This window comes from Crotalus tigris, unplaced genomic scaffold (assembly GCF_016545835.1).
Source record: "Crotalus tigris isolate CLP2741 ecotype Arizona unplaced genomic scaffold, ASM1654583v1 scf7180000019784.587516, whole genome shotgun sequence".
Lineage (NCBI taxonomy): Eukaryota > Metazoa > Chordata > Lepidosauria > Squamata > Viperidae > Crotalus > Crotalus tigris.
In genome coordinates, this window is record NW_024097706.1 from 24,231 (window position 1) to 51,335 (window position 27,105).

The following is a 27,105-nucleotide window of genomic DNA, read 5'->3' on the forward strand; positions in this document are numbered from 1 at the left end:
GTTCAGGGTTGAAATGAAGGGTCCTTGGTGCTGAGCTTGGTTGTTTTCTTGCAAATGTTTCATTGCTCAAACTAGGTAACATCAATGCTAGTAAAGAACGGGGTTTACATTCTGCTTATATTCTAGTGGCTTGCCCTGTCAGTGTTAGTGGTTTTGGAGGTTCTTTGGTTGGGCTATTTGCTGTTAGCTTGTTTGGCAGTTCATTGATTATTTACTTCTTGGTATTATTTACTTCTTGATTTGCTTTTAATTGTTGAACACCCAGATGAGCATAGATTAATATCAAGACCAACAATCAAGTATGTAAATATATATATATACATTTTCTATCTTCCCAAAGGCTTATGAGCTGACAGGTTTTAGCTTGGAGAGTGTGCACAGAGACAAGCATAATAAACACAATTTTTATACCAGTGTTTATAGTATTTTTGTACTCAAGTAGCATAAAAATGCAGAAACTCTACATTTCTATGAGAGAGCACAAAAAAATGGCAGGAGCCATTACAATTATATGTAGCAATATGTGATGGCTACTTTTTAAAAATTCTATAGAGTGAAGCAATCCAGGATAGTAATTTCCAATATTAAGTTATCTGCAAGTTAACGTGAGTAGGCAAAATTACCTTTTTACTGTTTTCTAAGCAATCCAGGAATTTATTCTGACAAACATAATTTCCGCTTATATGAATGAAAGGGAATAATAATAATAATAGCTGGAAGGGACCTTGGAGATCATCTAGTCCCCTTGCTCAGGCATGTGGTAAGCAGAAACTTCTTTTATCTTCAAATTATATTTGAATTAAGATCTATTTAATTGCACAACTAGTACAAATATGAATTATAAACCATGGCATGTTCTCAAATTATATTTTAAGAGGAATTTATGGGTAATTCATGGCACATTATTGATATTCTAATACCATGCCATGAATTCCCCATAAATTCTATGGAGAATTCTGTTTTATTCTATAATGTCTTTTAAACAGTATTAAGCTGATTTTAAGAAACAATGGACCCCATTATAGTAATTAAAAATAAAGATATGACTTGATTTCAGGATGAATACAGGTAACATAAATATTATTGACATATATTTCAAAAGTAGTCCAGTGAAAAACTAGGATATACTGGCCCCCACAAAACAAAAATAATTACATTTTAGGGTAAATCAGCAGAAGGTTCCAATACAATCAGTCTACTAGAGCATTTCTTCCATAGAACATTAATATGTGTTAGAAGTTTATTTTTCTGAAATTGTGTACCATTTAAAAAGCAAACATAAACAGAACTAATTAGCTAATGATAACTTTTATTTGGGGGTTCTAAACCTATCCATATGCTTTGTAATTTGTTTTGTACACACAGAAACATATAGAATCATAATAATGGAAACTATAATATTGACAATTGCACCACCCTTATCTATTTTTTGACCAGTTACTGGTGGTAGAATGCTTAAGCATTTGATTATTTTGCCTTTTTAATTATAGAAGAAATAAATTGAATCTCTAATATGCTTTTAGAAAAATGGAAAATTCCAGCTACTTCATTTGGTATACTAACAAAAGAGAATGTTGAAGAACATTAATGGGAAAATATTCTCTAGATACTAACTGGATGAAAGAGAGGCACATAACATTTTAATATTACTTAAATCTTTAAGTCTTCAAATAAAATGTTGACCAACTATGGCATCATAAAAGTAGTACATGGTTGTTTGTGTAGGTATGTACTAAATACATGACTCTTAAAAATATCAGATTAAGAATCTTCTTAATGAATACACTAGTCGTTCTAGTCAAAATGCAGAGCTTTACACAATATTGGAGTCTTAAACTTAGTGCAACTTATCAAAAAGTTTACTAAAGATGATAGTCTTTCTCAAAATCCCATGTTAAATCTAATTAAAGGAGCTTGAGTTACAAGTAAGCTAAATTCTCAAGACTTTGATATAATTTCTGATTTTGCAATTCAGATATAAAATTCAGTAAATTGGTCCATATGCTAAGCATTGAAATGATTTTTTTCACATTAATCTTCTGAATGAAGTATGAAGGGCAACATAATTTGTTTTAATATTCTTAAATGAAATAAATGGTTATAGCACTAACGTTTAATATATCTTTCTACATACTAGCTGTTATGACAGTATAATTTTCCTACAAACATAGCAGAGCATTACTGTTGTTGATGGCTCAGGACCCCAAGTGTATACATATACCCTAAGCAATTATAGGATTGGACTATTAAACATATACCTTCCAGGCAAGCAACTCAATATATGTGCAACAGACCTAAAGTGTATAAAACTATTTTCATAGAGTAATTATTGTGATTGAGCATTGCAATTTATATTCTTCCCTCTGCATTACCTGTAAACTGATTCAGATTTTTAATTCACTGTATTGAACAGCTGCACTAGCTCTTTAATATGCTGCTATGTATTTCTTCTTTAGAAGAATAACATAGGTTATTGCACAAATGTATTTTTGATTATGTTAACACTTGTTTTGTTAAGATTTGCATAGAAATATGCTAAAATTACATTAAAATTCTATATAAAAGTAAGAAATGTTACTTTTAAAAGTAGTGTCCTGAGAATAGTACAAAATTAATTATACAAGCCCTTCATTTTTGTTTTATTTACAGCATCTATTCCCAGACAAAATCTGTTTCACATGAAATTGTATTGATAGTTTTTCCACAAAAATATTTTAGCAAACTGTTTATAATTTGCATTTAAGTAATCTATCTCTAATCCAATTATTTTCCGAGACTTTTACATGAGTAAAATAAGAGAAGTTCAAAATTATTACACTACATGGCCTATTTTAGCACACAGAAAATTTTGAAAGCTTTTTACATTTTTATATTTTGGTCAAAAAAAATTAAGTGTACACAGTTATTACATTTAACAAAACCAAATTTCAAACTCTTGATTTTTTTAAAAAAATATAAATCTATACTATTTATCATACATTAGAATAGTTTTCTTTTGCAACCTTTTCTTATTTTGTTTACTTCAGAAATGAAAGCTAAATGCTATGATTTAAGTGCCAGTGGAAAAATAAGCACGTTTGGCTTAAATGAAAACAAAATTTACTGAGAAAATAACATTATATGTCGATTTCGTGTGTTTTACCAAATGATTTAAGCATATTTTATAACCCCCACCCAGATTATTCAATTATCCTATGCAACATATACTTAAATTCAGTTTCATGGATTTTAAATGTTATGTATTATTTTTAAATATAATTCTTAAAACAATCAGTGCTAGATATTCATACTATATTTGGCTATTTTAAATAAGGATTCAATTATATATATTTTCTTTATATCTCTTGGTTTAAGAAAAAGACTGCCATCCTGATAGCAGTCATTAAGCATGAAAAGTTCCAAGACAAATTTTTATCTTTTAATTCTTCACACTAAAGACCAAGTTGGAAAAGTGAACAAACTAGATCTCAGGAAAATATTATCCATGGTGGCTCATCTATTAGCATTTCTTCCTATAGCAAATCTCACTATAGCATGGGTATCTACTTATGTCAAGTATGTTTATTTTACACAACTACAACCCATATACAGTTAGAATAAGGAATTTGGCAACTGATTGTTTTGTCAAGCTAAAATAGATAATATTATGAGGCTTCTTTATGGAATGGTCTTTAGAAATTAAGTGATAAAGACCATGCTTAACATGGAATGAGGCATTATTTTCAATTAAGAACAAACAGTACTCAACAAAATACATAATAAATATTTACTGAATCATCAAAAACTATTCTTATGCAGAATAAGAAGGAATTTGCTAACCTTTAAGGCATTAGTGCATTAAGGACTATATCTCCAAGAAATAAATATAAACATCAGGAAATATTACTATAGTGCTATCTGTACAATTATGCTTGATAATATTCTATAATATTTTACAAGTGCTAACAGCACTTTAGAATACATATTTCACATCAGTTTTCAAGACTTCACCAAATGAATTAAATCGATCGGGCAAAATTCTCATCTTCACTGTCCCATCAGCTCCACAGGAGAATATGTGATTAGCTGGTCCTGTCTCAATCTGCATGACACCTGTCCCAAGATTTCTGAAAATAGATTGCCTAGAATGTTCATTGAGGAAAGTATGAAGAAGACTGAAACCAGACAGACTCCATACCTAAAACACAAACAGAAAGGGAAAAAATGGATTATGGTTTTGAGTTGATTTCCAGTCTGATAAATATGCTTCAATTAACACTCAGATGCTTTAATTATGGTTCTTTTTGAGTTCAGTTAAGAATGGAAATTAAACATGAATACTTAAATAAGTAGTATTTTTAAAAAGTTAAGGCTAAGAATAAAACAATTTAGAACACATTTTAAATAGGACATATATCTATCCTACCAGGTTAGACAGAGTGAGCACATTTCTCGTCCCTTCCTTTAAATATTGACATTTTATGGAAGCTAGGAAGCATGCCATTTTTGTGGGAACTCCTGTTCATGGACATATTCCTTCTGAAGTTCAGCAGGCTTCCCCCTCCCCAGTATTGGGATGAGGTGAATGCACATCAGATGCTTGATTTGGAGCCAGGTTGCTGTGTTTTTATAGTTTTAATAAGGATATTATGTTATTTTAACTTTTGACTGGAAGCTGCCCAAAGTTTATATAAGGTGGAAAGTGATATAAATATTTAAATAAAATAAATAGTTCTCAGAAATGTTATAATGAACATATAAGAAACTACTACTTATCCAAATTAACAAGATGGAATTTTGTAATGTATGACCTTGATATTTCCTTCTGCAGATCCTGTAACAAAATATTCTTCTGTAGGATCAACAGCAATTGCTTTAACTGGAGAATCATGACTTTGGAAAAACTGTCTCTGTTGCTTTTGACGAAGATCTATTAAGCAAGTGTAGCCTCTTCTTCCACCAGATATTAATAGTTGGTGTTTGGGGGCATATGCCAAAACAGTTGCTCCAGTATCATGACAGGTAAAAGCTGAAATTCAAACAAATTTAAAAGAAATTACAATGTAAGTAATATTCTATTACTACTGAATTTCAATCATTTTATTATATGATATTGTTAAAGAAGTAAAGCATCCATACTGAATTATTTGGATGAATCCATTTGATTTTGAATTAGACCAATGGGAAACATTTGTTAGAAGTAGGCAAAAAACTCTTTTTGACATTGACTATTTATGGATCTCACTTTCAAAAGCTTCTCATCCCATACATAACTATATGTGCTACAGCAGGAGTGTCAAACAACCGGCCTATGGGCCGGCTGCATCATGTGGAGACAGCACCCCCAGCTCTGGCAATGTGAAAAAAGTCATGATATGTCGTGACACGTCATGTGACGCAGCAAGTTTGACACCCGTGTGCTACAGTAACTGATGTAACTTCCAAATAATTTACTTAATAGTGAGCAAAAACTGACATTTTAATCTTGTATCTTTGTAAATGGCTAAAGGAAGACTCCACATGAAGAGCACTGATGAAAATCAGTGACAGTGATGCTTAAAACTTTGTGAATCCATTTGAATTTTTAATATTTCTGCATAATAATTATCTAAAATGTGATCCGGTCTTCCTGCAAGCTTAAAATTAGATAATAGAAACCCAATAAAATGAGTCAAAAGCATTATATTATTCATTTATTTATTGAGGGAAATGATTCAAAGCTACTTGTGTGTGGCAAACCTCTCTGACTATCAGTTCAGTTGAAGGGGAAATTAGAGCCAGGTGTTTCAGTCAAAGGGAGGATGCTCAAGAATGAGTGTGGGAGGTTCTGCTTTATCTTAAGAACAGAATTCTGAATTGTTGTCTAATCGTGGCACACATATATATGTGGAAATGAGTCATGGCTTCTTGAACAAGGATTTCTATAATGGTATGTGGGAATGACCTTGGGAATTGGGAGGAAGAGCTACAACTCTTGTCACAGGGGTGGCAAAACATCTCAGTAGAGACCTTCCCTAGTTTTGCGGAGTGTAAAAGTGATAGACAGGAAGGGCACTTTTAGACTTGCAAGATCCTGTTAATATTATTAATACCTTACAATATAACATTAATACTTTAATAATGAAATACCTTACAATTTAGGTAGAGCTAGTATTGTTTCTCAATTCACACAAGGCTAACAATTTTGAAAGCCTCTCAAAAACATTTGTTGATACCATGTTAGAAATAGTTAAAAAAAAACCTCACAAAGACGTAGGGCTCCCATACTCTATTCAGGCAGATCTGTTCAAATGGGGGCAATTCAGCACCATTGTTACCCTTCCCAAGAAAGATTGTTCAACCAAGATCATGCTAAGAGCAAGGTGTGTAATATTTTAGGGGATTAAAAAAACCTTCAGGGTAACGTTTAGGGAACTACAAACCCTCTTGCATTGTTGATTGCCAGTGCTCATGAGACCACCATCAAGAGAAGACTAAATAAAAAGTGTGCATGATAGGTTTGCAAAGAGAAAGCCAGTACTCTCTAAAAGAAAATTGCTACTCATCTACAGTTTATGAAAGAACATGGATAAGCCAGAAGTCTATTGAAAGAATGTTCTATGGACACGAGACCAAAAACATAACTTTGAATGAAAAATGTTGTATTTGACAACCACTGCATAACAGCAAAAGAACCTTACCTCATCTGAGTAACATGGTGGTAGCAATATTATGGTTTAGGGCCTACTTTGCTGCCTCTATACCATAATGGCTTGCTTATGTACTATGAATTTTGAATTGTACCAGCAAATTCTACAGACAAATGTCAGGATATCTGTCTGTTAATGAAGCTCAAAGAGAAAGTGGTTCATGCACTGAGATAAATTCTCAAGCATAGAATGGTTAAAGAAGATAGTTAATGTTTTGTAGTGGCCAAGTCAAAGTTCTGATCTTAATCCTATAGAAATGTTATGGAAGGACCTGAAGCAGCCAATTCATGTGTTCTGTAAGAAGGAATAGGCTAGAATTCCTCCAGACTGATGTGTAGAACTTATCAACAGTTTTCAGAAACATTTAGTTGCAATTATTTTTACCTAACAGAGGCACATATTCCTGCTGTGAAAGAAATGGGAGGTTTAAAAATGTGATTAAATAAAGAAAATACTAAAAGCAACGGTTCACATACTTTTAGCACACACAAATATGTAGCTTTTGACCATTTTCCTCAATAAGTAAATAAACAAGTTTGTTTAATTTGTTTAACTGAGTTCTCTTTATCTAGTTTTAGGAATTATATGGAGAATAGATCATGTTTTAGGTCCTATTTATGAAGAAATATGAAAGTTCAGAAGAGCACACAAACCTTTAAGCACAACTGTATATAATTGAAATAATTACCTTTCCTAAACAAGTTAATTTGTATTATATAATAATCATATATACAATAATTTCACACAACAGGAACAGTAGGCCAAATACATTCTTCATCTGTATTTGTACTCAAAATTAATCCAACTTTTTAAAAATTATAATTTGTTGAGGAATCAAAGAGCTGAATCATTGGGCGGCTAATATATTATGGTAGACCAAAACAAATTATGACTAACTGTTGTATGTGAACTAAGTCAATCTGTTCAACTTCTACCCCAGTTCATGCCAGATAAATCTTACTGCATTATTTGACAAAATGACAGAAATGCTGTGGATATAATTTACTTGAACTTCAGTAAGGCATTTGCTAAAGTAGGCCACAACCTAACTACTTGATAAGATAGAAAAATGTGGGTTGAACAGCATCAGCACCAGATGGATTCATAACTGACAGACCAACACTCAACATGTAGTCCTCAATGGAACCACATCTACATGGAGGGAAGTATGCAGTGGGTACCCCAAGGTTCTGTCCTAGGTCCAGTACTCTTCAATATCTTAATCAATTATTTATATGAGGGGATAAATGGGTAACTCATCTAATTTGCAGAGGACACCAAGCTGGCAGGAATAGCCAACACTCTAGAAAATAAGCTTAAAATCAGAAGGATCTTGACAAATTTGAACACTGGGTCCTATCTAACAAAGTGAAATTCAATGGTGAAAAAAGTAAGGTTCTAAATTTAGGCAAGAAAAAACAAATGTACAAGTATAGTATAGATCAGCGATTCTCAACCTGTGGGTCGCGACCCTTTTGGGGGTCGCTCGAGCTTTTCACAGGAGTCACCTAAGACCATCGGAAAATATATATTCCCGATGGTCTTAGGTAGGGCTTGTCAACCGCCTTCTCTCCCTCCCGTCCTCCGCTCCACCTCACTTGTTTGTGGAAAATATGCTGCTTGGCGGCAGTCTACGCGAACTCTACCAAATGTGCCCTGCAGGGGGCGCATGAAGAGTGCAGGCGCAGAGCAAGGCCCCGCCCTCCTCAGAGACTCATTGTGCAGCAACCGGATTGACTTCTTCTCGTGCATGCAGGTCAGCGAAGGGGAGGTCGCTGCAGTACCCAACTCCTGCGCCCGTCAGCTGGCGACCCCCGAACTTGCGCTTGTCAGCCGGGAGGTCTGTCAACAGCTGCCAGTCTCCTTTGCCACCCTGCCTGTCCTCGACTCCTCCTCCGCTCATTCATGTTGAGCCCGCCGGGGCTTGACAGGGAGAGAGGGAGGGAAGGAGGAAGGGACTCTTCCTCCTCTCCTAAGCTTCAAAGCACGATCGGCTTCCCAAGGGCGCCACAATCCTCACGAAAGCGGGGGGAGGGAGAAGCAAAAGGGGCGAGAAAGCTTATGGCGGGCTCGAAAGTGCACCTGTCAGCATTGGTGATGAGAAATTCCCCACAAACCCAGGGAAGGGGTGGAGAAAAGGAGCCCCATTTGGGAGGAAACCGCCACCTTCTTCTCCTTGGCTTTGCACTCTTCTGTTCCTCGGCAGCCAGGCTGCCAAGCCTCTGCTGGCTGGAACTTCCTTTCCTTCCCTCCCTCTTGGTCTCTTCCTCCTTCCCTCCCCCTCTCATTGTCCCTTCCTTCCTTCCTTCCTTCCTTCCTTCCTTCCTTCCTTCCTTCCTTCCTTCCTTCCCTTTGCCTCCCTCTTTGTCCCTCCTTCCCTCCCTCTTTCCCCTTGTCCCTCCCTTCCTTCCTTCCTTCCTTCCTTCCTTCCTTCCTTCCTTCCTTCCTTCCTTCCTTCCTTCCTTCCTTCCTTCCTTCCCTCTTGTCCAGATCGGGGCGAACCTCTACAGCTGTTCCGCGCTTTTACAGAGCAGCCAAGAAGCAGGTCAGCTGTAGCAGCTCTCCTTGGCTCCTGCCCAGCAAACTTGCTCGAGCTAGAAAATGTGCCGCTTGCTAATTTAGCAGAAGCGCGAATCAGCTGTAGCTTGGCGCTGATCCTGGGGCTTTTGCTAACTTAGCAAGCAGCTTGTTTTCTGGCGAAGCTGAGCAAGTGAGCTGGGCGGAGCTCTCCTCTGCCTCTGACAGCCTGTCCCCCTCCCCTTGTCCCTTCCTGGGGATGGAGGGGGGGAGGAAAGAAGGGACGAAGAGGGAGGGAAGGAAGGGACAATGAGAGAGGGAAGGAAGGGACAAAGAGGGAAGGAAGGAAGGAACTAAGAGGGAGGGGAAGGAAAGGAAGGAAAGAAGGAAGGGACAATGGGAAAGAGGAAGAAAAGGAGGAAGAGACTAAGGGAGGTGAAGGAAAGGAAGGAAAAGGAAGGAAGGGACAATGGGAGAGGGAGGGAAGGAGGAAGAAACTAAGGAGGTGAAGGAAAGGAAGGAAAGAAGGAAGGGACAATGGGAAAGAGGGAGGGAAGGCGGAAGAGACTAAGCGAGGTGAAGAAAAGGAAGAAAAGAAGGGACAATGGGAGAGGGAGGGAAGGAGGAAGAGACTAAGGGAGGTGAAGGAAAGGAAGGAAAGAAGGGACAATGGGAGAGAGGGAGGGAAGGAGGAAGAGACTAAGGGAGGTGAAAGAAAGGAAGGAAAGAAGGAAGGGACAATGGGAAAGAGGGAGGGAAGGAGGAAGAGACTAAGAAGAGTGAAGGAAGGAAAGAAGGAAGGGACAATGGGAAAGAGGGAGGGAAGGCGGAAGAGACTAAGCGAGGTGAAGAAAAGGAAGAAAAAAAGGGACAACGGGAGAGGGAGGGAAGGAGGAAGAGACTAAGATGGAGGTGTAGGAAAGGAAGAAAAGAAGGAAGGAAGGGACAAGGGGAGAGAAGGGAGGGAAGGAAGGCAGGCACCCACCCCATCCCAGAGACCCACAGATTCCCCCCCACAGGCACTCTGCAACCTGAGTGATCAGCTGGCCATGCCCCCGGCCATTGATCACGTGACCCTGGGACACTGTGAACGTCATAAGTATGAATCAGTTGTCAATCATCTGAATGTAAATCACATGACCCTGGGGATGCTGCAACAATCATAAGTGTGAAAAATGATCATAATTCGCTTTTTCAGTGCTGTTGTAACTTCAAACAGTCACTAATAGAATTGTTGTAAGTCGAAAACTACCTATATTTTCCTACTTTTTCCTTTTTTTGGGGGGGGGTCAAGTTTTTGATACCCCCCGGCCAGCTGGATGGGGGGTTGGGGGTCACCACAACATGAGGAACTGTATTAAAGGGTCGCGGTATTAGGAAGGTTGAGAACCACTGGTATAGATGGTACCTAGCTCAATAGTAGTAATTGTGAGAGGGATCTTGGAGTCCTAGTGACAATCACTTAAATATGAGCTAGCAGTGTGCTGCGGGTGCTAAAAAAGCCAATGCAGTTCTGGGTTGCATTAACAAAGGGATAGAATCAAGATCACATGAAGTGTTAATACCACTTTGTAATGTATTGGTAGGACTACACTTGGAATCCATCCAGTTTTGGTTGCCCCTATGTAAAAAAGATGTTGAGACTCTAGAAACAGTGCAGAAAAGAACAACACAGATGATTAGGGGACTGGAGGCTGAAACATATAAAGAACCATTGCAGGAACTAGGTCTGTCTAGTTTAATGAAAAGAAGAACTAGGAGTGACATGATAGCAGTGTTCCAATATCTAAGGGATCGCCACAAAGAAGAGGGAGTCAAACTATTCTTCAAAGCACCTGAAGACAAGACAAGAATAATACTACACATATTAACGGCAGCAAGAATTGTTTTTGCCCAACATTGGAAAAATGAAAATTTACCAGCTGAAGAAGTACTAATTAAGAAAATTCTAGAGTGCAGAAATGGATAGATTAACTTTAAAGAGAAAAGAGAAAAAAGACTCAATGTACTTTAGAATATGGGATAATTTTTATCAATGGCTAGAAAAACGAGTTAGAAAGGAATGTGATATGTAATTTTGAATATAAGCAAGAAGAAGGCTATTTAGTGATTAATTAACATATTGTTTATGATAATTAACTATTATCTATTATTGTTTGTTCAACACATGAACCCAGACATTATGCTGTTAGCTAAATATGGAGAATGTTATTTGGAAAAACCCCAACTCCAACCCCAAACCTAATTCTAACCCAAATCCTAATCCCAACCCTACCTTATTCCTAACCCTATAAAAACTAATAAAATCTATACAAAAAAAAAAAAAAAGACAGCACAAGAAGCAATGGATGTAAACTAATCAAGGAGAGAAACAACCTAGAACTAAGGAGAAATTTCCTGACAATTAGAACAATTAATCAGTGGAACACGTTGTGAATGCTTCAACACTGGAAGTTTTTAAGAAGAGATTGGACAACCATTGGTCTGAAGTGGTATAGGGCTTCCTACCTGAATGGGGAAGTTGGACTAGAAGAACTCCAAGGTCCCTTCCAACTCTGTTATTTTGTTACTTGCAGGAAAAGTCCCATAGCAAGATGTTTAGTTCTAACACTATTTTCATTAAGGTCTAGTTCACAAAACATATTATCAATATATTACGGTAAAATTCAGTATATTGTTTAAACCAAAAAACATCTGATGTGAGAAGTCGTAAATTATAGCTGTAGATTATTTATTCATCTATTTTTTATTTATTCAACCAATATATATAGCTTATATAAATGTTATAGTTTATTCTTGGCCGAGTTATATTGTCATGGCTTACCACGTGATCACAACTTGGACTATTTTGAGAGAGTTGTTCCAAATTTAAACACTTCTACAGTGACCGAAAAAGTGTTAGAACACATCATGTGAGGTTGAGACAACCTGCTTCAAATTCAAAACCACTGTTTTGAAATCCAAATGTTTCAAATTTTGAAACTTTTCAAAATTTTTCAAATGTTAAAACTTTTCAAAATTCAAATTTTGAAATACATCCCTTATTTAGCATTACTATATATGTGAAGAAAAATAGATAGAACTTTTATCAAGTACTATTATCTTGATTGCATGTACAAGTGCATAATGTTATATTAGCAAAATGACTAATTTTAACCAAAATCTTATTTTTCAATAGGTAGCTGAAGTATAATTTAAGATTTTAAACCTTAAAAAAATGTATACTTTTTTTTTATTGAAAATTTTTAAAATTTTTACAAATAGGGAAAAGAAAAGACAAAAAACAAAAAACAACCCTACCCAACCACCCCAACCCTCCCACTCCATCCCCCCAACCTTCCCAGAGCTGAATATAGGCTTAATTAAAATTTCTAAAAATCTTTAAAAAAGATTAAAAAAGTATAAACCATAAATATATCTAAATACATTACATAAACTTATAAGATAATTAACAATAATATATATGTAAAAAAGCATAAATATTAAAAAAGAAAAATGCTTAAAAAGAAAGAATAAAAAAGAAAAGAAAGAAGAAAAGATGTATATATATATATATATAAAAAAAGAAGTAAAATAAGATAAAATAAAAATAAGAAATATAAGGAAAGAGAAGAAGAAAAAAAATACAATCTATAAAATATTAAGATTTATATATAAGTTATTAAAAAACCAAGTAATATTTTTTTATATCCAACTTATGTTGTATAAAATCTATCCATTTTTCCCATACCGCAAAAAACTTCTCTTGCGATTGATCCTTTAAAAAAGCCAAAATCTTTGCCATTTCCGCCAAATAAGAAACTTTAAAAAACCATTCTTGCAAGGTAGGCAAAGATTCCTTCTTCCAGTATTGCCCTACTAACAACCTTGCGGCTGTGATTAAATTTAACATCAGTATAACCTCCTTAGCATCACAATCAGTAACGATACCCAAGAAAAACAATTGTGGGGTAAATTTTACCCTCCTTCTAAAAATTCTTTGAATATTCCACCATATCTTAATCCAAAAAGCTTTTATATTTTTACACGACCATCAAATATGATAATAAGTAGCATCCAAACAACCACATCTTCAACATTTAGGCTGTAAGTCAGGATACATACGAGACATTTTTTGTGGATCAAGGTGCCATCTATAAAACATTTTGTAAAAATTCTCCCTTAAGTTCTGGGCTTGTGTAAATTTAACATTCCTCACCCAGATGGTTTCCCAGGTATCTAGTAGAACTGGTTCACCAAAATTTTGTGCCCATTTAATCATACATTCTTTAATTAGTTCTGGTTCTGAATCCAGTTCTACTAGCACCCCATAAATTCTCTTAATATGAGTTCGCCTTTGGTCTTTTACTTGTTTAAAAAGATTTTCATCTTCTCTAAGCAAACCCATATTACGATCTATGTATACTTTTATGTGTGACAGCAGGGGACTTAGAGCCAACATGGACAGGGACGATGACAGCAAGAAGGAACAGCTAGCTAAAACGGCAGCATCACATATGCAAACACCAGAAAAGCAGCGAGATGACTGCGCACGGCAGAATACACACTCCACACGGGCGGGGCGTGAGGAGAGGAGCAGGGTGTCTAAATTTAAACAGCTGTCAACGAGTATGATAGAAACAACCCAGCAATTAATTACAGGGGGGAGGTAGCTGAATAGACCGGCAACACAGTTAGCCAAACACTTGGCGTTACAGAGACTATAAGAACGTGATTCTCAATCCTGGCTAGAACTTGACGATGTCACTAAATTTTTAAATAAATTTTTAGTCTCAGTGATCTGTGTATTAGTTTTTGAATATGAATATACCTGAGACTCGTATCTTCAAAACTATTTTAGACTTTTATGTTAGTGTATAGATAGATAGATAGATAGATGCTAGTTAAGCTTACCATGAACCAAGCTACTAGAAGGGGCAACCAAAGTATCCCACAGACAAATATTTCTAAAAAAAACCAAACACATCCACTTTAATATATATGATAAAGAACAAACTGAATTAGTAATTAAAATTTTAAAAGCATCAAATAATTTCTTTGAAAGATAGATAGATAGATAATGATTTAAATACAGGTAATCCTCGACTTACGATCACAATTGAGCCCAAAATTTATACTGTTAGGTGAGATATCTGTCAAGTGAGTTTTGCCCCATTTTATGACCCTTCTTGCCACAGTTGTTAAGTGAATCACTGCAGGTGTTAAGTTAGTAATATGGTTGTTAAATGAATCTGGCGTTCCCATTGATTTTGCTCATTAGAAGGTTGCAAAAGGTGATCACCTGACTCTAGGACACAGCAATGATCATAAATAAGAAACCAGTTGCCAAACACTGAATTTTGATCACATGATCAGCGAGATGCAGCAAAAGTTATAAGTGTGAAAAACGGTCATAAGTTATTTTTTTTAGTGATGTTTTAACTTTGGTCACTAAACGAACTGTTATAAGTCGAGGACTACCTGTATTATAATGCAGATATAGGCAGGTATGATTATACTTCAAATCAAAGCTATTGAATATAGACACAATGTTTATTATTACACTTGAATGCATAGTCAGTCAAAGGTTTAGACCAGAGTTGGCATTTTTATTCACCAATCAAGTCTTTCCCAAGGACCTGGGATAGGCAGATATTATTATTGTTATTATTACACATAAAAATGTGAAGTAATAGCTGTTGGTTCTTTAGCTTGTCTTGGCCTTCATATGTATCAAGTTCTTCCCAAGAATTTAGAATGTTGTAATGATCAACGTAATACAGCTTATGTGCAGATTCTAGCAATGTGGCCTTTTATAACTGACATATAGAAATTTTGTCAATGTTCAGATTTTCTAAGTGCCATCCAAGATTTTTTAGTAAAGCGCTTAGTATGCCAATAATCTCTGGGATCAAAATGGCTGTTTTATTATTATTTATTAGAATTTTATCATGCTTTTGTTGCTTTATTAGTAACTCAAAGCTGTGAACTTAAATAATAAAATTGCCTGCTTCCATTTTTCCTAAAACAACCCAGTGAGGTAGATTGGGTTGAGAGAGTGACTAGCCCAAAGTCATCCAAACAGTTTTCAGGCCTAAGGTGGAACGACAACTCATAGTCTCCTGATTTCCAGGCTTGTACCTTAATCACTTATTATTAAACTTCTATGCCATCCGACTCTGGGTGGTTCACAACAAAGAAATTACAGTTAAATAAATAAAACATAAAAAGTAAGAATAAAATATGGCAAGCACGATGAAGTAAAGGCCTCATTTTCCCTCACCACAAGCCAGGGTGAAGAGTTACATAACTCCTCTAAACAATACAAGAGAGGAGGGCATCCAAATTTCAGGGGGTAACCTTCTTCCAAAGGTCAGACGCTATTGAGAAGGTATGCTTCTGAGATCCTAAGAGATGATATTATTTATTTGAAGGAATCTGTAGTATGCCAACTCTGCAGGATCAAATTGACCAGACATATATTAAGGGAGAAAGGCCATTCCTAAAGTAAACAGTCTTATGCCCTGAAGTGCTTTATGGGGAACAAGGACAAAAATAGACTGCATCTAATATAAATTTTGTACTTAATACATACAATTTTTACTTCCGTGTCAAGATACACTTGCTCCTTGCTCAATTTATTATAAAAAGCTGTTCTCCACAGAATAATATGGTTTAAAAAGGAATGAACACCGGGAATCATTTTTTTTTTGTATAAAATCACTACAGTACTAGTAATCAATTTATTTATACGTTTATTGTTATGATCTTAAATAATTTTTAATACCTGTTGTCAGTAGATAACCCAGCAGTAGCTATCAAAGATGAAGAACTGATGAACACAAAATCACTAGCTGTTTTGTTATGGCATTGCCATGTCTAAAAATAACAAAAAATATAGTAAAGCAACAAAAATATGGTTAATTTAACGTTAGAGCTTATTTACCTAGAAAATGATATATTAATTTAAGGTTGAAGCTTGCTACAGTATACTTAGCAGAATTTTTCCCCAATTATTTTTTTTCACAGAATAGCAGAACCTCCAATTCGGTTAGTAACTGAATCTTAATCTCTAGTTTATGGATTATAACAACTCCCTGGACTGCATAAAATACTATAATCTTAAAGCACAGTTAGTTTACAGATTTCAAATGATTTTTTCAAGAGGATTAAATCTATGAAGAAAAATGTTTGAAGTGTGAAAGTCCTATTTTTGCTTGGAAATTCTTTTCTTCCTTCCCCAAATAAAAAATATAATGAAAATTTGGTATACATGCAATTTTCGACCAAGTGTATTTGTCCTATATACAGCAATGTAACAAATTAAAGTAAGGACTTAGTTGTGTGGTTATATAAAAAGGTAAATTAAAAGAACTAGAAAATATTCTGACTTACCAGGTATGGTTTGGGTGTGCTTCCATTATATAGGCAACCTTTACAGTTTGTTTGATACAAACTTATATGTCCATCACCATCAACGATCCCAAACTAAAGAAAGTAGATACATGTTTTTATATTATATTAATACTTAATTATTTGATTCCTTCATAGTTAAGCTCTTCCAGATGTGTGTGGATATGTATGTATATTAAATCATTAGCAATTCCTAGCATATCTGGAAGAACTGAATGTAACTGGAATTTGCATGAACAAGAGCCTCCTCATTCATTCATTATAAGTATATTTTTGTGTAACATTATATTTTTGCAGAATAACACAACAGGATCCAACTAGTTTAAAATACAAAATTTTATGTATATACAAGACATTGGAATCTATTAAAGCAGTGGTTCTCAACCTGTGGGTCGGGACCCCATTTGGGGTCGAACGACCATTTCACGGGGGTTGCCAAACAAGGCTATCCGCCATTTTTTTCCCCTTTTCTTTGGCCACGCCCCTGGCACACGGTGATGTATAAGTGGTTGGGGGTCACCACAACATGGGGAACTGTATTATGGAGTCACGGCATTAGAAAGGTTGAGAACCACTGTATTAAAGTATTGGAAAAAATACTTTTATAATTTCACAACCAGAAACATTCATTCTGTACCTTTGCTCATGAAATTGCATTTGTTAATGGACAGAGAAAAGAACCTCAAAAATGAAACAGGAGACATTTTTCTATGAGAGATATTTTCTCTATCTTATAATTTTGAATAATGTAAAAAACCAAACCCCTTTTTCACCTTTTTTAATCCCTTACAAAAGAAAATAGGTAATTAATAAAGGTGTAAACATTGATATTGTAGTGTGGTGTGTGCAATTTAAAAGATTAAAAATACTATCATATTGTGCAAAAGATAGCTTGCAATATAGAGCAATTAGGGAACTTATGCAAATGATGCCATAGTTTTATAAACAGACAATCCTTGTCACTTGAAAACAAAAGAAAACAAGGTATGTCTCTTATTCTATAATCCCTCTAGCTATAACAATCACCGTATAATCAAATCCTATTAATAATTAAAATAACTTTAATCTTTAAATTTAATTGCATATGGTATCGTATGCCTATGTTAAGAGCCACTTTGGTTTAGTTGTTAAGGCACCAGGTATATGAAAGCCCTAGACATGATAAGTTAAAAGTCTAAATCAAATAACGATCATTGAAAATTCTTACAATCACATGAGCAGTGACAGAAATTTCAGTTCAATCTTCTTTGCTAGGCACACAAGCTATTTGAATTTAGAGGATCTTATATATTGAGTAAAAACAGAGATATTAGCCATTGGATTAAGGCAATAGCTAATGTCTAATTTACTATGTTTTCCAAAACAAAAAGAAATGTGAATATTCATTTGTGATGTTTATAATAGTTGGATTATTTTTAATAATAAAAAAAACAATATAAATTTTGGAAAGGAACAACAAATAAGCAATTTGTAAATTTATAAACTTATTTAGAAATCTGCAAATATTTTTGTGAGCCTTAATTAAAGGAATATAGAGCTATAAGTGTCATTTAAATATATTTCTTTTGGTCTTATAAGAGATAAAAGGAGGGTACCTTATTCCCTTGATAATTAAACCTCATCCGTGTAATCCTGGAGTTACCACCAGATCGAAAACAGGCAAGTTGTTGAGAATGGCCCCATTCAAACATTCTCACACTGCCATCCTGGGCTCCTGTCAAATCTGCAATAGAAAAATAGATAACTTTGAAACTTAAAAAAAGGAAAAAGTACTTACAACAAACTAAAAAAAGAACTGAAGAATTATTTTCAACACAGATTAGCAATTATAATCATTTAGAAGTATACTCCTAAATTATTAAAATAAAAATTCTTCAATTATTGTTCTTTTGCTTGTATTTTACAAATAATAATTACTGGCTCTTTACTATTAAGGGCATACTTTGATCTGTATTACATTAAAGATTTTAGCATATATAAGGAAAATTCTTAACTCATTCAAGCCCAGCCAAATCAGTCCATTAGGTGGTTCCGCCCCAGGCGCCTAATGGACCCAGATCGATTCCAGGAGGAGCTTGGGGAAATACCTGACTCCCTTGTCTACAACTCGTCCGGGTCCCTGGTTGCGACCTGGAATGAGGCGGCGTCCGGGGCCCTGGATCGAATTGCACCTTTGCGACCTCTCTGTGGTGGTGGTCCCCGGAGGGCCCCTTGGTTTACTGAGGAGCTCCGGGAGATGAAGCGCCACAAGAGACGTCTAGAGCGATGTTGGAGGGCCAGTAACTCTGAATCTGACCGATCACTATTAAGAGCCTATCTTAGGACTTATTTAGTGGCGATAACGGCGGCAAAGCGTGTTCACTTTTCCGCACTTATTGCGTCCGCAGAATCTCGCCAGGCCGCCTTGTTTAGGGTGACCCGCTCCCTTCTTAAAGTGGAGGAGGCGGAGGAACCCTTGCAGGGGAGAGCTGAGGAGTTTGTTCAGTTTCTGTTCGGACAAAATCGCTCAGATTCAGAGAGACCTGGACTCCGACTGGGCAGTGCCAGCCGAGTTGCCAGGGGCTGGTCTTAGTCATGTTATCTGGAGCGAGTTTGAGCCTGTGACCCCTGATGAAGTGGACAAGGCCGTGAGGGCAATGAATGCCGCCACCTGTTTATTGGACCCGTGCCCCTCCTGGCTGGTTTCTGCCAGTAGGGAGGTGACACGAGGCTGGCTCCAGGCGATAACGCCTCCTTGATGGAGGGGTCTTTCCCGCAACCTTTAAAGGAAGCGGTGGTGAGGCCCCTCCTCAAGAAGCCTTCCCTGGACCCAGCTGTTTTGAAGAACTTTCGTCCCGTCTCCAACCTCCCCTTTGTGGGGAAGGTTGTAGAGAAGGTGGTGGCGTCTCAACTCTTGCGATCCTTGGATGAAACCAATTATCTGGACCCTTTTCAATCTGGTTTCAGGCCCGGCTACAGCACTGAGACTGCTTTGGTCGCACTGACCGATGACCTCTGGCGAGCCCGGGATAGGGGTTATTCCTCTATCCTGGTGCTTCTTGACCTCTCAGCGGCTTTCGATACCATCGACCATGGTATCCTTCTGCGTCGTCTCGGAGAGGTGGGGGTGGGCGGCACCGTATTGCGGTGGTTCTCCTCCTACCTCTCTGACAGGTCGCAGTCGGTGTTGGCAGGCGGACAGAGATCGACCCCTAGGCGCCTCGATTATGGGGTGCCTCAGGGCTCGGTCCTGTCCCCCCTCCTTTTTAACATCTACATGAAACCGCTGGGTGAGATCATTCGGCGACACGGGGTGAGGTATCATCAGTATGCGGATGATACCCAATTGTATATCTCCGCCCCGTGTCCTTTCAGTGAAGCAGTAGACGTGATGTGCCGGTGCCTGGAAGATGTGAGGGTCTGGATGGGAGTGAACAGGCTTAGACTCAACCCTGACAAGACTGAGTGGCTCTGGGTCTTGCCTCCCAAAGGCCAACTGGATGGTCCATCTTTAGTCCTGGGGGGGGGGCAAATTTACCTCCCTCAGTGCAGGCACGCAACTTAGGTGTCCTCCTGGACTCACAGCTAAATTTGGAACAACATCTATCGGCTGTGGCCAGGGGGACTTTTGCACAGGTTCGCCTAGTGCACCAGTTGCGGCCTTATTTGGACTGGGAGGCTTTACTCACAGTCACTCATGCCCTTGTCACCTCAAGACTGGATTACTGTAACGTGCTCTACATGGGGCTACCCTTGAAGGGCGTTCGGAGACTGCAGTTGGTTCAGAACGCAGCCGTGAGAGCGATTGTGGCCGCGCCAAGGTACGCCCACGTGTCACCTATCCTCCGCGAGCTGCACTGGCTTCCTGTGGGTCTCCGGACGCAATTCAAAGTGTTGGTTATCACCTTCAAAGCCCTTCATGGCATAGGGCCAGGTTACTTACAGGACCGCATTCTGCCGCACAGCTCCCAGAGACGGGTGAGGTCCCATAGATTGGGCCTCCTTCAGGTCCCGTCGGCCAGACAATGTCGGCTGGTGGGCCCTCGGGGAAGGGCCTTTTCTGTGGTGGCTCTGACCTGGTGGAATCAACTTCCCCCCGAGGTTCGAACTACTCCCACCCTGCCAGCCTTTAAGAAAGCTGTTAAAACTCTCCTGTTCCGGCAGGCCTGGGGCTGATGTCCCCGGGGGCCCGGGATATGATCGGACTCTCGGTATGACTGGATTATTTTATTCTTTTATGACTGTTTTTAACCTTGTACGCCACCCTGAGTCCTTTGGGATTGGGCGGCATATAAATATTTGTAAATAAATAAATATTATTGCAAACAAGATAATTGCAAATAACTAACTATGGTTATTTATAATTTGACTTTCTGAATAAGGTTCTTTTGCCACAATTTTTTTCTACTATTTTTTATCTTATAAATTACAACAAAGTTATAAATTAGAAATAAAAAACTTACAATAGGGTAGTGTTGGATGAGAAGCCATTCTTCGGACATTATTGAGATTCTTCTTGATCATCTATTAAATGTCCAAGATTAAAAGATCCATTTAGAATTATTCAGAAATATATTCATTTAAAATTATTAGTAGATAAAACGCAGACACTACTATGTTTGCTTCCCTTCGTGATTTGGGGTTTGAGAAATGGATGGCAATCAATGACGAAACGCTTCCTACAGTGTTTATCAACAGAATCTAAATCCAGGTTCTTGGAAGCTTTTGGTCCATAAATCTAAGGTTTGCTAAACACATACACTAGATTTCAATCTTACCTCTTTTCTTGCCAATTCCTTTCTGATTCCATTAAATTTATTGGAATATTCCTGTATATTGTAAGGTAAGTAAGACAAAGGCAGAAGCAGAGGCATGTAAGAGAGAGTCAAACAAACTTTTACAAAAATAAGCAGGAGTGAAGAAACTATGCTTTGTATTTAATCATCCACAGAAGATTTAGGTGTGAAATACATTGGTTGGAAAAAGATTTATGTAATGAATGCTAGGTGACAAAGCAAAATTGTAGCAAACGCTAAGATGTAGTATAGCCATAATTTATTTTATAATCTGATTTTTTTAATCAGTCTGTACTACAAGATTATTTTTATCTAAAATGATGTATGAAAGATGTATGTAAATAGAAATAAATAGCAACCCATTTGTGTAAGGTAAAGTGATAAAAGTGACAGAAATTTTTAAATGTATTTCAGCAATTTAATTATGTCTGGCTTTTTTTCTTTAAGGTTACAGGCCTATAACAGACTAAGATAACACTGAAGCTAAGTTTTAGTGATTGAGCTGACATGCCTCAGATTTTGTGCTGAATAATGAAAACAAGCAAAGTTTTTCAGGAATACTTATGTGAGAAAGTGATAGAAGTATTAGTCCTGAATGAGAAAGTCACATGAGTTCTAGGGAGAGAAGGAACACAATATAATTAATAACAAAACAGAGCTCGGGAGGGGGAGAAGTTTAAAGTTTGTTGCTAGAATCATTTGATTGAGGAGATAATGGAAATCTAAATGAAAAGCGGAAAGTCAAATAAGAAGACATTGGCTGTTCTCTGGTACGTTTTTGTCAGATCTCTTCCATCTGTTTCCAAAATGAGTATAACATCTATTTATTATGCCAAGTTACAGTAAGAATTATAGTATAATGTTGTGATGTACTTTGAACACTCTATACAGCAGTATGTAAATGCTGATTATACTGTCTTATTAAAAGGAAAAAAAACTATATTAGGGAAAATCTGTTAAGCAATGAAATATATGATAGTAGTTTATAGTATAAACTGGGATGATTAAGTTGTGAAAAGCAGAGCAAGCTAAAATATAATGATTAGCAGACTTAGTAGAAGGGTGCCAATAAAAATTGTGACAATGAATACATATTACAACTTAATTGTTTCTATCAAAAATCATGCATTATATTGTAACTTAGGTTGAGGAAAATGTTGCCATTGTTGCATGACAAAAATGTAAATAATAAAAATATAAGAAAACTTTATGTTCTAATTTAAAAAACATTCTATATTGCATTTCATAAATCAATACATTATTTAAAAATGCCTGAGAAGTCTCAGAAACAATATCTCATTATAAACTACCAGCACAAAATCAACCTAAGAAACTTCAAAAATTCCAGATGATAACTGTAATTAAAGCATGAGGCATTCACAAATGTAACCTAAAGAAATAAATAAGTCTTGCCCAAACCAAAAGACAGTGACAGTGACATTGAAAAAAAGCATAAGGGTGCTTCAAAAGAAAGCAAAGAAAGAGTAAATTCCAGATGAGTTTCTTATAAATCAAGTATCAAGGAAAGCATGAGAATTTATTTGGTTTTGTTTCCTTTCTTCACTTAGTCTATGTGTTGCCTGATAAGAAAATACTAAAACATTTAGATGGGAAAACCCTCCTCTAGGTTTCACTTTCCTATCTAGGCTACAGTGCATAGAAAACACAAAGAAGTTCTAAAAAGAAGTTTAAACATCTAACCTCACATTCAAAATTGCTCAAATAAACATGTTAAGATTGATTTAAATTAATATTAATATTCAAAGTATTTGTTAAATCTTAACAGATTATTTAGAAGTATGTATTCTAAATAAAATAAAAGCCACTGAAATATAAATGCTGAAGATCATTATTTCTCAATAACGTGACTCACCATAGCAGCACCTCTGCCAGTCTGAGTGCTGCCAAGCCATGGCATATTGATTGGTGTTCCAAGAGTGCTGTGTGTATAAGGAGTAGTTCCTTGAATGTTTCCCAAGTCATCACGAGTATGTATAACTAAGAAGTCATCAGCTCTATAAAATAAAATGTTCAAATGAATATTGGCCATGAATTACTAGAGTAGAATAGAAGAATAGAATAACTTTATTGCCACTTTAAATGTACACTAATCAGCATACATTAAAATGAATTTTTGTTGCATTTAGCCCCCAAAAGGTAACTACCTCCATTATACACTACATAAACATGACAAAAGATTATGGATATACCCACAAACACACATATATACAACACAGAGCAACAACACAGTCCATTTAGGATGTATACATATACACGGCGAGAAAAAAGAATCCTGCGAATTTGCAAGACAGGTGGTATAAGGAACAAAGCTGTTGCAGAATCTAATAGTCCTGCTAGAAATACTTCGAAACCTCCTTCCAGAGGTGACCAACAGAAACAGACTGTGAATTGGGTGTGTGTGGGGTCTCTAACAATGCTTCGAGTTGTAAGTACATCGTGCTTGTAAGCAGCATCCCAAATAACGGGAGCGAGCTTCCTATAATCTTAGCTGGCCACTCTCTGTATGGACCTTCTAACTGAGGCTCTGAGGCTTTGTTACCACCAAACCAAACAGTGATGCAGTTTGTTAAAATACTCTCGATCATGCCTCTGTAAAAAGTGGCCAGGACAGAAGGAGAAAGATGTGCTCTCCTCATCTGACACAGGAAATGCAGAGTACCTACAAATGTCATATTCTAATTCAAAGCTGCTTAGGTACATATATCCATGAATTCTCATTTGATATTCCATGAGTTATTGGCAATAATTTATCTGATTTGTGATGCATTTGCACTTCAGAATTTCTTATGAGCTGTAATATCTACATAGCCAATCAGAGGAAGCTTCAAAGAAAACCGGTTAGTGGTTGAAGAGAAGAGAAATGCTGTCTGTCAGTCAAAAGAAGTGGTTTTTTTGTTTTTTTTAACTTTGAAAAACATCCTTTATTTTATTTTTGGTGTGATTTTGGTACCATTATCATGCTCTATTAGACAAATGAAGGATTTATTTATTTTTTTTTATTTTTTTATCAATTTTTATTATTTTATTTTCATTACAATCATAAGAAAAAAAAATTCAGATACATAAGAAATTAAAATCACACAAATTCCGACATTGCTCACCCATTTCCCCCCAGAACGCATCCCCCTCTCATCTCTTCACTTTCCCCTTCCTTGTACCTCCTCCTCCTCTCCTCCCCTCCCTCTCTCCTCCATCTTTCTACTTACTTATCCCTCTCCTCTTCTTCTCAATCGGATGCGGTCTGAGGGAAAATGCCCGAGCAATCCTCTATCACCAAAATCTGAACTATTGAACATACTACCCATACTCTCCCCTCCCCCCTCCCCCTTTCCCCCCCCGACTTCCCAGAGCTCAGTACAGGGTTACAAAAAAAAGAAGAAAAAAAAAAGAAAACTAAACATAGTCAACTTAAATTTACTACTTATACAATAACCGAAATCCTAATAACCCTTAACTCTCTGCAAACTTGAATTCATAATTTAATAAAAATCCATTATTCATAAAATAAATGAAACTTTGTTGTTCCATACTTCTTCTGAATATATTCTATCCATCTTCTCCATACAGAAACATATCTCTTTTGTGAATGGTCCTTTAAGTAAGCAGAAATTTTAGCCATTTCTGCTAAGTTAGAAACCTTGAACACCCATTCTTCCAAAGAAGGCAGAGAATCTTTTTTCCAATACTGACCCACCAATAGTCTTGCTGCTGTTATTAAATTCAGCATTAAAATAGTTTCTTTAACATCAAAATCCACAAAAATACCCAAAAGAAATAATTGGGGAGTAAATTTAATTTTCCTTTTAAAAACCTTTTGAATGTTCCACCAAATCATAATCCAAAAAGCTTTAATATTTTTGTAAGTCCACCAAACATAAAAATAAGTTGCATCCAAGGAACCACATCTCCAACATTTGGGTTGCAAATTCGGATACATACAAGATAACTTTTTAGGATCCAAATGCCATCTATAAAACATTTTATAAAAGTTTTCCCTCAAATTTTGTGCTTGAGTAAATTTAACATTTCTAACCCAGATTATCTCCCAAGAATCCATTAAGATTGGTTCCTGTATATTCTGGGCCCATTTGATCATACAATCTTTTACTAAGAAGGGTATTAATAAATTTATATGGGGTGGCAAGAAACCAAGGGTTAAGTTTAAGATTTTACAAGATGCTAGAGAAAGGGGTGGACTTAAAGCACCTAATCTGAAATTATATTATGATGCGGCCATTTTAACTTTAGTAAGTGATTGGCTCAATTTAACAAACAAAAATATTTTGGTTCTTGAAGGCTGGGACTTATTATTTGGTTGGCACGCATATTTAGTTTTTGATAAGAAAGTAGATTGGGTGTTTAAGTCACATATTTTAAGAAATGCCATACTCCGTGTCTGGAGGAAGTATCATTATAAACTGAACTATAAAATACCCATTTCGGGGATTCCTGGACAGGCAATTCAAGGGGTTTCTAAAGGGGTGAATTTTGACAATATTTCCTACAAAGAGTTGCTCATTTGGTCAGGTACAGATTGGCAATTAAAATCTTTTGATTTGCTAAGGAAAGAAAATATTTTACAATCAAGGTTTCAATATTTACAAATAATGGAGAGATGGAGGGTAGATAAGAAGGTGGGAATTACTTTAACAGATGAAAATTTGGTAATTCAGATTAAAGATCAGAAATTTGCTCATATTAAAAGAATTTATAATGAGTTGATAAAATTGGATTCAGAAACAAAAGAAGTGTTTTTAATAACACAGTAAGTCAGATCTAGTTATCAGGAAGTTAAGGTTAGTAAGACAAACAGAATGATGTATGAGCTGAAGTTTACTAAAGAAATGGACATGAGATTCAAAAGTTTTACAAAAAAACAGAAGATACTGTAGATCATTATTTATGTCAGTATTTCAATAGGATATCATTGATATGGCAAAAAATACAATAAAAAGAAATACCCTTTAGCTTCCACTTCAATGTCATCATCAACCCAAGTGTAGATCTGAGTTGCTAAAATTCCAGAAACATCTAGTTCTTGAATTTCATGGCTTGAGGCTATTGCAATACAATTCCTGTTGGCCTAAAATGCACAAATACATATTTTTTCACAATGTCTGTATATGGCCCCAATCTGCATATCCAGACTCAAGGCAAGAATAAAATCAAGAATCAATTAACGTAAAAGGACAAAAGATCTATACAATCTGAAGAGAAACCAGAGAATCAACTAAGGTATACTGAAAGCAGAATTATACAAAGCTACAATAGGTACATAGTCAACTTGGACTAAAGGCACATTTGAATAACACTTTAAACAGCCTTGGGAACTGCTATGAAGGATGGGACCAAATACATTTGAGAAACACATTCTCATTTCTACTGTTGGAAAGGCCTGCCACCTAGCATTAAAGAATTAATGGGATCAGCAAGAATGGCAGATTAAATTTCAGCAAGACAATTCCTGATATAGCTTATTCCTGTATTATGTTGGGCTTTTAAGTAATGGTCAGCAATTTGAAGAGGCACACAATACTATTATCAATCTATGCAATATTTTTAAATTGATGTTATTCTGCAATTGTGAGATTGTCCTATCAACAGTTTTTATAATATAATATATTATAAATATAATATTTAATATACATAATATGAAATTAAAATAAGGCTGAATAGCTGAGGTTTCTGAACTGTCTCCAAGGCATCAGCCTTACGTAAAATACACTACTGGA

At 36.2% G+C, this 27,105-nt stretch overlaps 1 protein-coding gene across 4 annotated transcripts in view; it reads right to left on the reverse strand.

The window, feature by feature from the left end:
* Window positions 1-1,291: 1,291 nt before the first annotated feature.
* DMXL1 (Dmx like 1) overlaps window positions 1,292-27,105 on the reverse strand; it is a 105,401-nt gene continuing 79,587 nt past the window's right edge. For 2 of the 4 annotated variants that reach the window (XM_039364526.1, XM_039364523.1), the window contains exons 36-45: window positions 26,335-26,456; window positions 23,226-23,367; window positions 21,335-21,385; window positions 21,020-21,080; window positions 18,173-18,300; window positions 16,560-16,652; window positions 15,952-16,043; window positions 14,079-14,131; window positions 4,791-5,008; window positions 1,292-4,177 (exon numbers count right to left, since the gene is read on the reverse strand). In XM_039364526.1, coding sequence (XP_039220460.1) covers window positions 3,953-4,177; window positions 4,791-5,008; window positions 14,079-14,131; window positions 15,952-16,043; window positions 16,560-16,652; window positions 18,173-18,300; window positions 21,020-21,080; window positions 21,335-21,385; window positions 23,226-23,367; window positions 26,335-26,456 — 1,185 coding nt within the window. In that variant the 3' untranslated portion in view covers window positions 1,292-3,952. The remainder of the gene's footprint in view (window positions 4,178-4,790; window positions 5,009-14,078; window positions 14,132-15,951; window positions 16,044-16,559; window positions 16,653-18,172; window positions 18,301-21,019; window positions 21,081-21,334; window positions 21,386-23,225; window positions 23,368-26,334; window positions 26,457-27,105) is intronic. The other 2 variants (XM_039364527.1, XM_039364524.1) reach the window with 1 other exon arrangement.